The following is a 15,000-nucleotide window of genomic DNA, read 5'->3' as shown; positions in this document are numbered from 1 at the left end:
GTAGTGTAACAGTGTTCATTACATACATGATAATATATCTGCTGACGTTCATACCTCTCCACCCATCCCTGCTTCATCACTCCATCACAGGCCCCCTGTGTGCTAGCCCACTTGGAGTTAAGAGTATCTTGACCGCACAATGACATGACCCCTCTCTGTACCTGTTCTGTCAGCTCTTCTGCTGTCACACACACACACACACACACGCACGCACGCATACACACACACACACACACACACACACTGCCGGGGCTCTCTCTTTTCATCTAACTCTGTCTCTCTTTCCAACTTCCTCCTCTTCCTCTAAGAGGCTTCTATTGACAGAGAAGGGAATAGTTCAATACAGTATGTTGGTGTGGCAATGTTTCTGAAGTGATTCTTATCTGATCGAATCAAGGGTAGGAGCAGTCAATTCAGTGTGTCATCTGTATCCGCACATACATGCACATCCTCCACTCACACACACACACACACACACACACACACACACACACACACACACACACACACACACACACACACACACACACACACACACACACACACACACACACACACACACACACACACACACACTAATTCATTCTCTCTCTTCAGCTTAGCGTGTTTGCTAAGTCTCTCACGTCTGTTGTCACTCCGCTGGTCAGCACATTTTCCCAGAATGCAAATCCCTGTCTGAGGGCGATCCAAACGCCAGCGGAACTCTTTCCCTGCACGTTCAAAGCAATGCTCCGATATTCTGGGCCCTACCTTCACAAACACACACACACTAGTGTTGAACAGTATACCCATATATCCTACCAGAATTTTTGTTGCGTTCGGTACTTCTGTCAAATGTGTCTCACGTGATTGAGAGGATCAAGTCTGCAGGATCAAGTCTGCACAGCTTGAATAATGCAACGCGGCATGTAGAACTCTTGAAACTGTTCATTACTGTTCGCAAAACAATGTCCTTACAGGCTAGAACACTTTTACAATGCTAGACAAAGCCGGTAGCTTCCAGCTTTAATTGTCGGCTAATTTTCCTTGCTCGCTTACAGCTGAAACCATAATGCAAAATATACTGATGGTAACTTTTTGTCACCAAAAACATTAATTCACTTTGTCTCCCTCGCCACCAAAAATGCATTGACTTCTTCATCTCCGTCTCCTCTCATCTGGTTTCCACTAGATTCCATAGTCCCAAAGTCAAAGTCAAAATAAAATTGATCAGCTTTTGCTCTTCTAGCTCTGACTCTACTGACTCTACGTTATAAAGGGGAAAATGACTTCCTATGACTGTGATATGTGGTTGTCCCACCTAGCTTTCTCAAGATGAATCCAGTCGCTCTGGATAAGAGACTAAATGACTACAATGTTCATGTGAATGCCTCTTTAATGATGTCATTACTTTCTTAAAGAGACAGTTCACTCTTTTAATAAAGTAAGAGATTACTTTTATGCAAATGCTGTTGATCAGTACAATAAAATAATGTTTTCCTAGCAGTTTCCAATAGAATAAATCCGAAATGGAAGGGATTGTTTGTCATCTATAGCCCCATGAAATCGGCTAAAACAAGCTCAATAACTCAGTGCATGCAGACACTCCTATTGAATAATTGTTACAATCGTTGTTGGAAAGATTGGACCAAGGTGCAGCATGGTAGGCGAACATATTACTTTATTAAAATGAACACCCAAAACAAATACAAACGAAACGTAACGTAACGTAGGGCATACAGCACAGTACCAAAAACAAGATCCCACAAACTAAGATGGGAAAAAGGCTGCCTAAGAATGATCCCCAATCAGAGACAACGATAGACAGCTGCCTCTGATTGGGAACCATACCCGGCAAACAAAGAAATAGAAAACTAGAATGCCCACCCAAATCACACCCTGACCTAACCAGATAGAGAAATAAAAAGGCTCTCTAAGGTCAGGGCGTGACAATAATATACATTCACCTGTATTGTGAATAGAACTAGGCTACATCTTGATTCGCCCAGTTTATCAATAGAGATTTACCATTCAAATAAATGATTATCGTTATGTTGTTTTGTAGTCAGATTGGTAAAAACAAAGTCAAATTAATTGTATGATTGTATAATTGATTAATTCATGCATACATGGCTGTCCAATAAATGTACATAACATTTTTGAAATGTAATGACATTGAACTCAAAAGATGGCCAACGATTGAACAGAGCAGTAGCTGAGTTTATCTGTCTGGATCCAATGCCATTCTGTGACTTTAGATAATATGCCTTCTTTTTGTTGTTTTTGTGGTATCGTGATGTTATCGAGTATCGTGATGGTATCGGGTATCGTGATATTGTCGAGTATCGTGATGTTATCGAGTATCATGAGGGTATCGAGTATCGTGATGTTATCAAGTACCGTGATGTTATCGAGTATCGTGATGGTATCGAGTATCGTGATGTTAGCGAGTATCGTGATGGTATCAAGTATCATGATGTTATCGAGTATCGTGATGGTATCGAGTATCGTGATGTTAGCGAGTATCGTGATGGTATCAAGTATCATGATGTTATCGAGTACCGTGATGGTATTGAGTATCATGATGTTGTCGAGTATCGTGATGGTATCGAGTATCATGATGTTATCGATTATCGTGATGTTATCGAGTATCATGATGGTATTGAGTATCGTGATGGTATTGAGTAGCGTGATGTTATCGATTATCGTGATGTTATCGAGTATCATGATGGTATTGAGTATCGTGATGGTATTGAGTAGCGTGATGTTGTCGAGAATCGTGATGGTATTGAGTAGCGTGATGTTGTCGAGTATTGTGATGTTATAGAGTATCGTGATAGTATCGAGTATCGTGATGTTATCGAGTATCATGATGTTATCGAGTATCGTGATGGTATCGAGTATCATGATGTTATCGATTATCGTGATGTTATCGAGTATCATGACGGTATCGAGTATCATGACGGTATTGAGTATCATGATGTTATCGAGTATCATGATGGTGTCGAGTATCGTTTTGGTATGAAGTGTCACGATGGTATCGAGTATTGTGAGTACCGTTGTACTAAACCTGGTATTGGTGTCGAAGTACAAATTACAGTATCATGACAATACGAACACACACACACACACACACACACACACACACACACACACACACACACACACACACACACACACACACAAACACACACACACACACACACACACACACACACACATACACACACACACACACACACAGGACTTATCTGGTCTGCTCTGTTGGCCAAGTGGGTAATTAGTCATTGTGTGTTTGTGTCTTTCTGTGTGTGTGACTTTGTGTTTTGGTAAACCACAGCGTTTGGGATTGAGGCACCACTCCGTTTCTCTGAGTGCTTGGGTCCTTCCTCAGGACCCATGGGTGTTCCACTCTGCTGCCTGCTAGAAAACCACAGTGGGCCTGTAATGGAAAGAATAAAAAAGGAGAGGAGGAGAATAAAAGAAAAGCGGAGCATTGAAATGAGAAAACAGAGAAACACGCAGGGGCCTTATGGCTTGAACAAATCAGAGACCTGGAAAGCAAGGGAATCCTTCCTGATACAGAGAGAGGGAGTGTAGCGGACAGAGAGAATAGGGGGAAGGGAGGAAGACTTGGAGGAAAAGAAAAGGGAAACAGGCAGAGGACAGCATGGCATGTATTTCCTGGTGTAAGGTAGTTCAACTCTTGGCTTAGCACGGAGCTTGATTAAGATGCCTTCACAAGCGGCTGGTACTGCCTTAGACGCAAGCATGGTGGTGGCTCATTGACCACTGTGCATGTGCGTGTGCACATGCGTGCATTAAAGAGCTAAGGTTGGGAGATTTTATTTTGTAGCAGTGGGGGTGTATTTCACAGAGACACGCAGCTGTTGGCTTTATCAGCCAACTGTTAGTGGGGGGAGAGGGCAAAAGGTGAGGGGGATGAGAGGGGAAGAGGAGAGAGGATGAGAGGGGAAGAGGAGCGGGGGATGAGGGGGAAGAGAAGAGGGAGGAGAGAGGAAAGAAGGGATAGGGCTTTACACAAGGCTTTATGAGGCCTAGCAGTAATGCCAGGTGTGTATGCAGGCCCTAGTGACACAATTGCCCTAGTGTTTTAACACACACACACACCACACATACCTACACACACACAGTGACATGATTCCCCCAGCGTTTTAATATAAACCAAAGCAGTGAACATGCTCTCTGTCAGTCGACAATCAACAGACGCTCCATACACACTCAGAAACAATCACATAGAAATCCAAATCAAATCAAATCAAATGTTTATTTGTCACATACAGGTTTTTAGCAGATGTTATTGCAGGTGTAGTGAAATGCTTGTGTTTCTAGCTCCAACAGTGCAGTAATATCTAACAGTAATATCTAACAATATACACAATCTAAAGTAAAGGAATGGAATTAAGCATATATAAATATTTGGACGAGCGATGTCAGTGGCATAGACTAAAATACAGTAGAATAGGATATAATACAGTAAATAATAATAATAATAAATACATATGAGATGAGTAATGCAAAAACTGTAAACATTATTAAAGGGACCGGTGTTCCATTATTAAAGGGGCCAGAAATTCCAAGTCCATGTATATAGGGCAGGAGCCTCTAATGTGCTTGTGATGGCAGAATTTAACAGTCTGATGGCCTAGAGATAGAAGCTGTTTTTCAGTCTCTCGGTCCCAGCTTTGATGCACCTGTACTGACCTCACCTTCTGGATGACAGCAGGGTGAACAGGCCTTGTTCCTTGTGGTCCCAGTGTTGAGCATCAGCGAAGTGGAGGTGTTTTTTCCTACCTTCACCACCTGGGGGCGACACGTCAGGAAGTTCAGGACCCAGTTGCACAGGGCGGGGTTCAGACCCAGGGCCTCGAGCTTAATGATGAGCTTGGAGGGTACTATGGTGTTGAATGCTGAGCTATAGTCAATGAACAGCATTCTTACATAGCTATGCTTCTTGTCCAGATGGGATAGGGCAGTGTGCAGTGCAATGGCGATTGCATCGTCTGTGGATCTATAGGGGTGGTAAACAAGTTGAAGTGGGTCTAGGGTGGCAGGTAAGGTAGAGGTGTTATGATCCTTAACTAGTCTCTCAATGCACTTGATGATGACAGAAGTGAGTGCTACGTGGCGATAGTCGTTTAGTTTGCTTTCTTGGGTACAGGAACAATGGTGGCCATCTTGAAGCATGTGAGGACAACAGACTGATATAGGGAGAGATTGAATATGTCCGTAATCACTCCAGCCAGCTGGTCTGCGCATGCTCTGAGGACGCGGCTAGGGATGCCATCTGGACCGGCAGCCATGCGGGGTTAACACGTTTAAATGTCTTACTCACGTCAGCCACAGAGAAGGAGAACCCACAGTCCTTGGTAGCAGGCCGCGTCGGTAGCACTGTGTTATCCTCAAAGCGAGCGAAGAAGCTGTTCAGCCTGTCCGGAAGCAAGACCAGTCTGTTTCGCTTCATCTCTCTCTGGCTCTCTCTCTCTCACACACACACACACACACACACACACACACACACACACACACACACACACACACACACACACACACACACACACACACACACACACACACACACACACACCACTGATGAAGTGAAACAGACTGGTCTTGCTGTGTGTGTGTGTGTGTGTGTGTGTGTGTGTGTGTGTGTGTGTGTGTGTGTGTGTGTGTGTGTGCACCTTAAGCATTTTAAAGATGTAACATTTCAGGGGGGTTAATAAGTACACTTATCACACCCTGCTAAACGGACATGTAGTGTCACACACACACACACCATCTCACCCCTTCTCTCCACATCTTCTCATCTCTCCAAGTCATCTGTATACTTCTGTATACTTCTGGCCCTTCTTTGGACACTGTGTTAACTAACCTCCAGACGAGCTTCAATGCCATACAACTCTCCTTCCGTGGCCTCCAACTGCTCTTAAATGCAAGTAAAACTAAATGCACGCTCTTCAGCCGATCGCTGCCCGCACCAGCCCGCCCGTTCTGACTTAGAATATGTGGACAACTACAAATACCTAGGTGTCTGGATAGACTGTAAACTCTCCTTCCAGACTCACATTAAACATCTCCAATCCAAAATTAAATCTAGAATCGGCTTCCTATTTCCCAACAAAGCATCCTTCACTCATGCTGCCAAACATACCCTCGTAAAACTGACTATCCTACCGATCCTCGACTTCGGCGATGTCATTTACAAAATAGCCTCCAACACTCTACTCAACAAATTGGATGCAGTCTATCACAGTGCCGTCCGTTTTGTCACCAAAGCCCCATATACTACCCACCACTGCGACCTGTACGCTCTCGTTGGCTGGCCCTCGCTTCATACTCGTCGCCAAACCCACTGGCTCCAGGTCATCTACAAGTCTCTGCTAGGTAAAGCCCCGCCTTATCTCAGCTCACTGGTCACCATAGCAGCACCCACCCGTAGCACGCACTCCAGCAGGTATATCTCACTGGTCACCCCCAAAGCCAATTCCTCCTTTGGCCGCCTTTCCTTCCAGTTCTCTGCTGCCAATGACTGGAACGAACTGCAAAAATCACTGAAGCTGGAGACTCTTACCTCCCTCACTAGCTTTAAGCACCAGCTGTTAGAGCAGCTCACAGATCACTGCACCTGTACATAGCCCATCTGTAAATAGCCCATCCAACTACCTCATCCCCATACTATATTTATTTATTTATCTTGCCCCTTTGCACCCCAGTATCTCTACTTGCACATTCATCTTCTGCACATCTATCACTCCAGTGTTTAATTGGTATATTGTAATTACTTCGCCACCATGGCCTATTTATTGCCTTACCTCCCTTATCTTACCTCATCTGCACACACTGTATATAGACTTTTTCTTCTGTATGTTTATTTATTCCATGTGTAACTCTGTGTTGTTGTATGTGACAAACTGCTTTGCTTTATCTTGGCCAGGTCACAGTTATAAATGAGAACTTGTTCTCAACTTGCCTACCTGGTTAAATAAAGATGAAAAAAAACATTAAAAAAACATCTATCTCCCCTCATCTCCTCCTCTCCTAGTCATCTATCTCTCCTCATCTCCTCCTCTCCTAGTCATCTATCTCTCCTCATCTCCTCCTCTCCTAGTCATCTATCTCCCCTCATCTCCTCCTCTCCTAGTCATCTATCTCTCCTCATCTCCTCGTCTCCTAGTCATCTATCTCTCCTCATCTCCTCCTCTCCTAGTCATCTATCTCTCCTCATCTCCTCGTCTCCTAGTCATCTATCGCGTCTCTTCTTCCTTCCTCCACTCCACCTTTGTATTAATGTACTGTGAGAGTAAGAGTCCCCCTCCCTCTCTCCATCCCTCTCCCTCTACATTTACCCCCTTTATCTCTCCTTCCCTCTCCTTCCCTATAAATTCACTAGATGCCAGAAGGGATTCTAACACCGCTATGAAATCCTCAACAAGTCTTGTAATGTCTTTATGGTCATCTGTGGGTTTCTAGTAAAGGCCCAAGAGAAGAGGATCATTTAAAAGGAAGAGAACGCTCCAGTCAGACAATAGGCCTATCTGTCTGCTTCCTTAATTAAAACCCTAAGTGTCTTGTAATCAGGCCCAGATTTATGACATGATGAAATGAATTTCCTCTCTGTCACTCCTCCTATGGGTTTCACTCCTCTCCTCCATTTCTCTCCTCTCCTCCAATTCCCCTTAGCCCTCCCTCTCTCCTTCAATCCCACTCCTCTCTCTCTCTCTCTCTCTCTCTCTCTCTCTCTCTCTCTCTCTCTCTCTCTCTCTCTCTCTCTCTATATATATATATATATATATATATATATATATATATATCTAGCTCTCTCTCAGTTAGGACACCTATAAATGTGTTACAGTCCTGTAGCTGGCCATACAGTATGTGAAAGCCATCAAACCTTACATGTCAGCCTGCAATGTGCATGTTTTTCATTATACAGTGGCTTGCGAAAGTATTCACCCCCCCTTTGGCATTTTTCCTGTTTTGTTGTGTTACAACCTGGAATTAAAATAGATTTTTGGGGTGTTTATATAATTTGATTTACACAACATGCCTACCACTTTGAAGATGCAAAATATGTTTCATTGTGAAACAAACAAGAAATAAGACAGAAAAACAGAAAACGTAACTGTTCACCCTCCCAAAGTTAATACTTTGTTGAACCACCTTTTGCAGCAATTACAGCTGCAAGTCTCTTGTGGTATGTCTCTATAAGCTTGGCACATCTAGCCACTGGGATCTTTGCCCATTCTTCAAGGCAAAACTGCTCCAGCTCCTTCAAGTCGGATGGGTTCTGCTGGTGTATAGCAGTCTTTAAGTCATACCACAGATTCTCAATTGGATTGAGGTCTGGGCTTTGACTAGGCCATTCCAAGACATTTAAATGTTTCCCTTAAACCACTTGAGTGTTTCTTTAGCAGTATACTTAGGGTCATTGTCCTGCTGGAAGGTCAACCTCTGTCCCAGTCTCAAATCTCTGGAAGACTGAAACAGGTTTCCCTCAAGAATGTCCCTGTATTTAGCGCTATCCATCATTCCTTCAATTCTGACCAGTTTCCCAGTCCCTGCCGATGAAAAACATCCACCACCATGCTTCACTGTGGGGATGGTATTCTCGGGTGATGAGAGGTGTTGGGTTTGCGCCAGACATAGCGTTTTCCTTGATGGCCAAAAAGCTACATTTTAGTCTCATCTGACCAGAGTTCCTTCTTCCATATGTTTGGGGAGTCTCCCACATGCCTTTTGGCAAACACCAATTTTTTTCATAAGCGATGTTTTTTTCTGGCCATTCTTCCGTAAAGCCCAGCTCTGTGGAGTGTACGGATTAAGGTGGTCCTATAGACAGATACTCCAATCTCCACTGTGGAGCTTTGCAGCTCCTTCAGGGGTATCTTTGGTCTCTTTGTTGCCTCTCCGATTAATGCCCTCTTTGCCTGGCCCGTGAGTTTTGGTTGGCGGCCCTCTCTTGGCAGATTTGTTGTGGTGCCATATCCTTTCCATTCTTTAATAATGGATTTAATGGTGCTCCGTGGGATGTTCAAAGTTTCTGATATTTTTTTATAACCCAACCTTAATCTGTACTTCTCCACAACTTTGTCCTTGACCTGTTTGGAGAGCTCCTTGGTCTTCATGGCAGCTTGCTTGGTGGTGTTGCAGACTCTGGTGCCTTTCAGAACAGGTGTATATATACTGAGGTCATGTGACAGATCATGTGACACTTAGATTGCACACAGGTGGACTTTATTTAACTAATTATGTGACTTCTGAAGGTAATTGGTTGAACCAGATCTTATTTAGGGGCTTCATAGCGAAGGGGTGAATACATATGCATGCACCACTTTTCCGTTCTTTATTATGTATAATTTTTTTAAACAAGTAATTTTTTTCATTTCACTTCACCAATTTTGTATATATCCACTACATGAAATCCAAATAAAAATATATTTAAATGACAGGTTGTAATGCAACAGAATAGGAAAAACACCAAGGGGGATGAATACTTTTGCAAGGCACTGTAGGTGTGTGTGTTTGTGTGTGTGTGTGCGTGTGAGTAAGTGTATCTGGTTACAGCTTGTTAGCAGCAGAAGCTGACAACAGCTCTGTGTCGTGGGCCTTGACATTTCTCTGTCTACGCTAGAAACTCACCATGTCACTAATGTGACATCTTACTAAGACCACCGTCTATTCTGGGGGGAGAGTAGTGTGTGTGTGTGTGTGTGTGTGTGTTCATTTTTTTAATCAACCATAGTAGAAAGGTAGAGAAAGGTGTGTGTTTGGGGGGTGCGTTCATGAGTGTGTGTGTGGTTCCTTTTGAAACTTCCTAATTCAGCATGTTGTCTCTGACAGCAGAGAGTTCTCTAGGGAGAACAGGATCCTCCACTACACCTACTCTCCTCTCCTCTGCTCTTATCTCCTCTCCTCTGCTCTTATCTCCTCTCCTCTCTCATCACAACATAACATGGGCCTCTCCCTGTCCACCTTTAAGTGGTAACCAAGGAAACAGCCAATCCCTGGAGAGCTGTGCATAATTAAATTAGGGCTCCTTTGTGTGTCAATTAATTAAAGACAGAGATAGGTCTTTAAGGTGGAAAGACTAGCGAGAGAGAGGGGGGTAGGGAGAGAGAGAAACACTAGATATCGTTTTACTGCTATAGCACCTTGATAAATTAGCGACTGGCTAAGGCCACAGGACACTGTTATAAAGGGATGATAACAACCAGAACAATCACAAAACACACACATCCATTTCCTCTTCTTCTCCCTGGTTATGATCTAGCTTTGCTCATATGTAACTGTTTAATCTCTAACCTGTGTCTGTCTGTCTGTCTGTCTGTCTGTCTGTCTGTCTGTCTGTCTGTCTGTCTGTCTGTCTGTCTGTCTGTCTGTCTGTCTGTCTGTCTGTCTGTCTGTCTGTCTGTCTGTCTGTCTGTCTGTCTTTCTAGGTGTGCGGCTGGACCGGGTGCGTGGTGGCAGACAGAAGTACAAGCGCCGGATAGATGCTGAGAACAGCCCTTACCTCAACCCTCAACTGGCCCTGCCTCCCAAAAAGCCATGTAAGGACACACACACATACACACACACACACACACACACACACACACACACACACACACACACACACACACACACACACACACACACACCCACACACACACACACACACACATACACACACACACACATATATATATTTTGAAAACACACACACAGATATTGCGGAGATGTTGCTTCCTGGTATTTATACACATGATCACACCTTGGAGGGTTTTTTGAAGGAGAGATTGGGAGAAGGAAAGAGAGAGAGACGTAAATATTAATGTGAACAGATATGGTGTAACTTTCTGAGAGGGGAAATGAGTGTATGAGAACGCAAGGGCAAGTGATGAAGCGACATTGGAAAGCGATAGAGAGGGAGATGAAAAGAGAGAGAGGCCTAATCCAGATTTAATCCAATCTGGCAAAGACATCACTACATTTACTTTCTAGTCATTTAGCCGATGCTCTTATCCAGAGTGACTTACAGTAGCGAGTGCATACATTTTGTACTTTTTCGTATCAAACCAACGTTACCACTCTCCCTTTCTTTCTCTCTCCTCTCTCACCAGCCATCTGCCACTCATTGGGCAAACAGACAGACGCTATCTCTGATACTCACCTCTCTACTCTCTCCCCTCTCCTCTCTCCTCTCACCTCTCTCCCCTCTCCTCTCACCTCTCTCCCCTCTCCTCTCTCCCCTCTCCTCTCTCCTCTCACCTCTCTCCTCTCACCTCTCTCCTCTCTCCCCTCTCCTCTCTCCTCTCTCCTCTCTCCTCTCTCCTCTCTCCGCTCTACTCTCCTCTCCCTGCGAGGTGCTTACCAGCTCTGTCTCATAAACCCTTTTACTTAATGCTAGCATATTCTTGTGGAACACAATATGCTGTACTGCATAAAAGCTGAAGAAATAATCAGAATAATTATTGGAGGGAAAATCACATTAGGAATGTGGCTGCTGGAGTAACCCCTTGGCTTTATCCCACCTGATCCTGATCCTACTGCTAGCCAACACAGGCTTTACTCTCTCTCTCTCTCTCTCTCTCTCTCTCTCTCTCTCTCTCTCTCTCTCTCTCTCTCTCAATGAGAAATATATATAGAGAAATATAGAGAAATATATATAGATATATATATATCTCTTTTTGTCTCTCTCTCTTGCTCTCTCTCTCTCTCAATGTCACCAAAGTGAAACACAATTCAAGCTAATCAGTGGATCAGAATTTTTGCTTCGCTGTCTTCAACATTCCAACACTAGATTTATTTACAGATGTGAAGAAATATCCATTCCCCACTATTGTTCATAAGAGGAGTGTATTAGCACTTATTGAGTCAGTATGGTGAATACCTACAGTATCAGCCCTAGTAGAACCCAGGCCAAACCAGCCGTCCACATTGATTATCCACACATAACAAAGGCTAGGGGAGTTGAAATGGGGTGGCATTGATTGTAATTAAGGAAACATTAAATAAGATTTAGCTCCAGACTGATAGAGCTCTAGTCTAGCCACTCTCTCTTTCTCTCTCTCTGTCTCTGTCCCTGGAGTAGGGGCTGCTCTGGTCGATATGCAAACAACACCCTCTCTGCCTCACTCTATCCATCTATCTAGCTCTACCTATCTTCTTCTCTCCACCTCTCTTTTTCTCACGTGCTCTCTCTATCTCGACTTTGTGTCTTTATCTATTTTTGTGCCTCCATCTCTCCCTTCCCTCTCTCTCTCATCCCTGTCTCTCTCTCCCACCCCTCTTTCTTCCCTCTCTCTCTCATCCCTGTCTCTCTCTCCCCACCCCTCTTTCTTCCCTCTCTCTCTCATCCCTGTCTCTCCCTCCCACCCCTCTTTCTTCCCTCTCTCTCTCATCCCTGTCTCTCTCTCCCACCCCTCTCTCTTCCCTCTCTCACTCTTCCCCTTTCTCTCACTCTCTTTCAAATGTCTCTTTCTCTCTCTTTTTGTGACTCCACCTCTCTCCATCAATCTATCTCCCCCTCTCCTCTCTCTCCATCTCTCTTTCCATCTCTATATTCCCCCTCTCTCTCCTCTCTCTCCATATCCCCCTCTCGCTTCTCTCTCTCCATCTCTCTATACTCCCCCTCTCTCTCCTCCTCGCTCTCACTCCTATCTCCCCATCTCTCTATACCCCCCTCTCTCCTCTCTCTCCACTCCCCCTCACTCTCCTCTCTCTCCATCTCTCGCTCTCTCCTCTCTCTCCCTCCTCTCTCTCCATCTCTCTCCTCTCTCTCCATCTCTCTATATTCCCCATCTCTCACCTCTCTCTCCATCTCTCTATATTCCCCCTCTCACCTCTCTCTCCATCTCTCTCTCTCCATCTCTCTCTCTCTCCCCATCTCTCGCTCTCTCCCGATCCCCCCTCCCTCAATCCCCTCTCTCCCCTCTCTCCCCTCTCTCTCTCTCTCCCCCCTCTCTCTCTCCCCTCTCTACCATCTCAGTGGTATTTTGGTTCAGTAGCTCATCATGATCATCTGTCATCTGGCTGCATGATTAAGCAGCAGATTCATTTGAATACAGGAGTGAGACTGCTACTAATTGTCCGTAGCGAGCTCATCTGCAGATATGATTTCATTGGAATTGTTTTTGTTTTATTTAACTTTCCCTGTGTCCTACATGATAAACACTCCCCGTGCCGTCTTCTTTTGTGTGAAACAATGCCTCTGTCACTGCCCTGTCTATGCCCCTCTAGTTCACTGTGCCAACTTGATTCAAACTGTCCCAATAGTAGAATGTACACATACCAGTAGAACGTACACATACCAGTAGAACATATACATACCAGTAGAACTTACACATACCAGTAGAACATATACATACCAGTAGAACGTACACATACCAGTAGAACATATACATACCAGTAGAACGTACACATATCAGTAGAACGTACACATACCAGTAGAACATATACATACCAGTAGAACGTACACATACCAGTAGAACGTACACATACCAGTAGAACATTTACATATCAGTAGAACGTACACATACCAGTAGAACGTAAACATACCAGTAGAACGTACACATACCAGTAGAACGTAAACATACCAGTAGAACGTACACATACCAGTAGAACGTAAACATACCAGTATAACGTAAACATACCAGTAGAACGTACACATATCAGTAGAACGTACACATACCAGTATAACATTCACATATGAGTAGAACGTACACATACCAGTAGAACGTAAACATACCAGTAGAACGTACACATATCAGTAGAACGTACACATATCAGTAGAACATTTACATATCAGTAGAACGTACACATACCAGTAGAACGTAAACATACCAGTAGAACGTACACATACCAGTAGAACGTAAACATACCAGTAGAACGTACACATACCAGTAGAACGTAAACATACCAGTATAACGTAAACATACCAGTAGAACGTACACATATCAGTAGAACGTACACATACCAGTATAACATTCACATATGAGTAGAACGTACACATACCAGTAGAACGTAAACATACCAGTAGAACGTACACATATCAGTAGAACGTACACATATCAGTAGAACATTTACATATCAGTAGAACGTACACATATCAGTAGAACGTAAACATACCAGTAGAACATACACATACCAGTAGAACGTACACATACCAGTAGAACATACACATATCAGTAGAACGTACACATACCAGTAGAACATACACATATCAGTAGAACGTACACATACCAGTAGAACATACACATATCAGTAGAACATACACATATCCATCACTTAAGCCTATTTGGTTGTGATATTAACAACAAAGCATGATGGTGATCATCTCCTGAGTTTTCTCCATGTGTGGGTGTGTGTTGATTTGACCCTGTCTTTCTGTTCTCTCTCGGTGGTCACCCAGTTCCCTTTGGCTGCCTTGCAGATAACAAGATCGTGTCGCACCTGCTGGTGGCTGAACCAGAGAAGATCTACGCCATGCCAGACCCCACCGTCCCCGACAGTGACATCAAGGCCCTGACCACGCTGTGTGACCTGGCTGACAGAGAGCTGGTGGTCAACATCGGCTGGGCCAAACACATCCCAGGTACGGGCTTACACACACACACACGCACGCACGCACACACGCACGCACACACGCACATACACACACACATACACACACACACACACACACACACACACACACACACACACACTAAGCCCATCACAGGTACCCAGACACATCGACTGGGCTGAGAACATCCCAGGTACAGGATTACATATATACACACACACACACACTCACACACTCACACACACACACACTGTGCAAATCCCAGGTACAGCCATACACACACACAGAATCAACATTAATTTGGATGAGAAAATCCCAGGTAAAACTCACTGACGCACACGCTTAGACAAATATACCCCTGGTACACAAAGTGACCCAAAACACCAACACAAAGACTGTCAACATAGTTGTTCTGGCAGAGCTCATCCCTGGTAAGACCCTCGTGCTGACCTCAC

The 15,000-nt window shown here is 44.1% G+C and overlaps 1 protein-coding gene across 1 annotated transcript in view; it reads left to right on the top strand.

Annotated features, from left to right (window-relative positions):
* esrrga (estrogen-related receptor gamma a) overlaps positions 1–15,000 on the top strand; it is a gene marked incomplete in the record, with an annotated part of 157,880 nt that overhangs the window by 81,709 nt on the left and 61,171 nt on the right. Inside the window, 2 exon segments of the mRNA XM_029730559.1 lie at positions 10,440–10,550; positions 14,393–14,575. Coding sequence (XP_029586419.1) covers positions 10,440–10,550; positions 14,393–14,575 — 294 coding nt within the window.

This window comes from Salmo trutta, chromosome 33 (assembly GCF_901001165.1).
Source record: "Salmo trutta chromosome 33, fSalTru1.1, whole genome shotgun sequence".
Lineage (NCBI taxonomy): Eukaryota > Metazoa > Chordata > Actinopteri > Salmoniformes > Salmonidae > Salmo > Salmo trutta.
The sequence above is the reverse complement of the archived record's forward strand: the minus strand, read 5'-3'. Positions and strand labels throughout refer to the sequence as shown.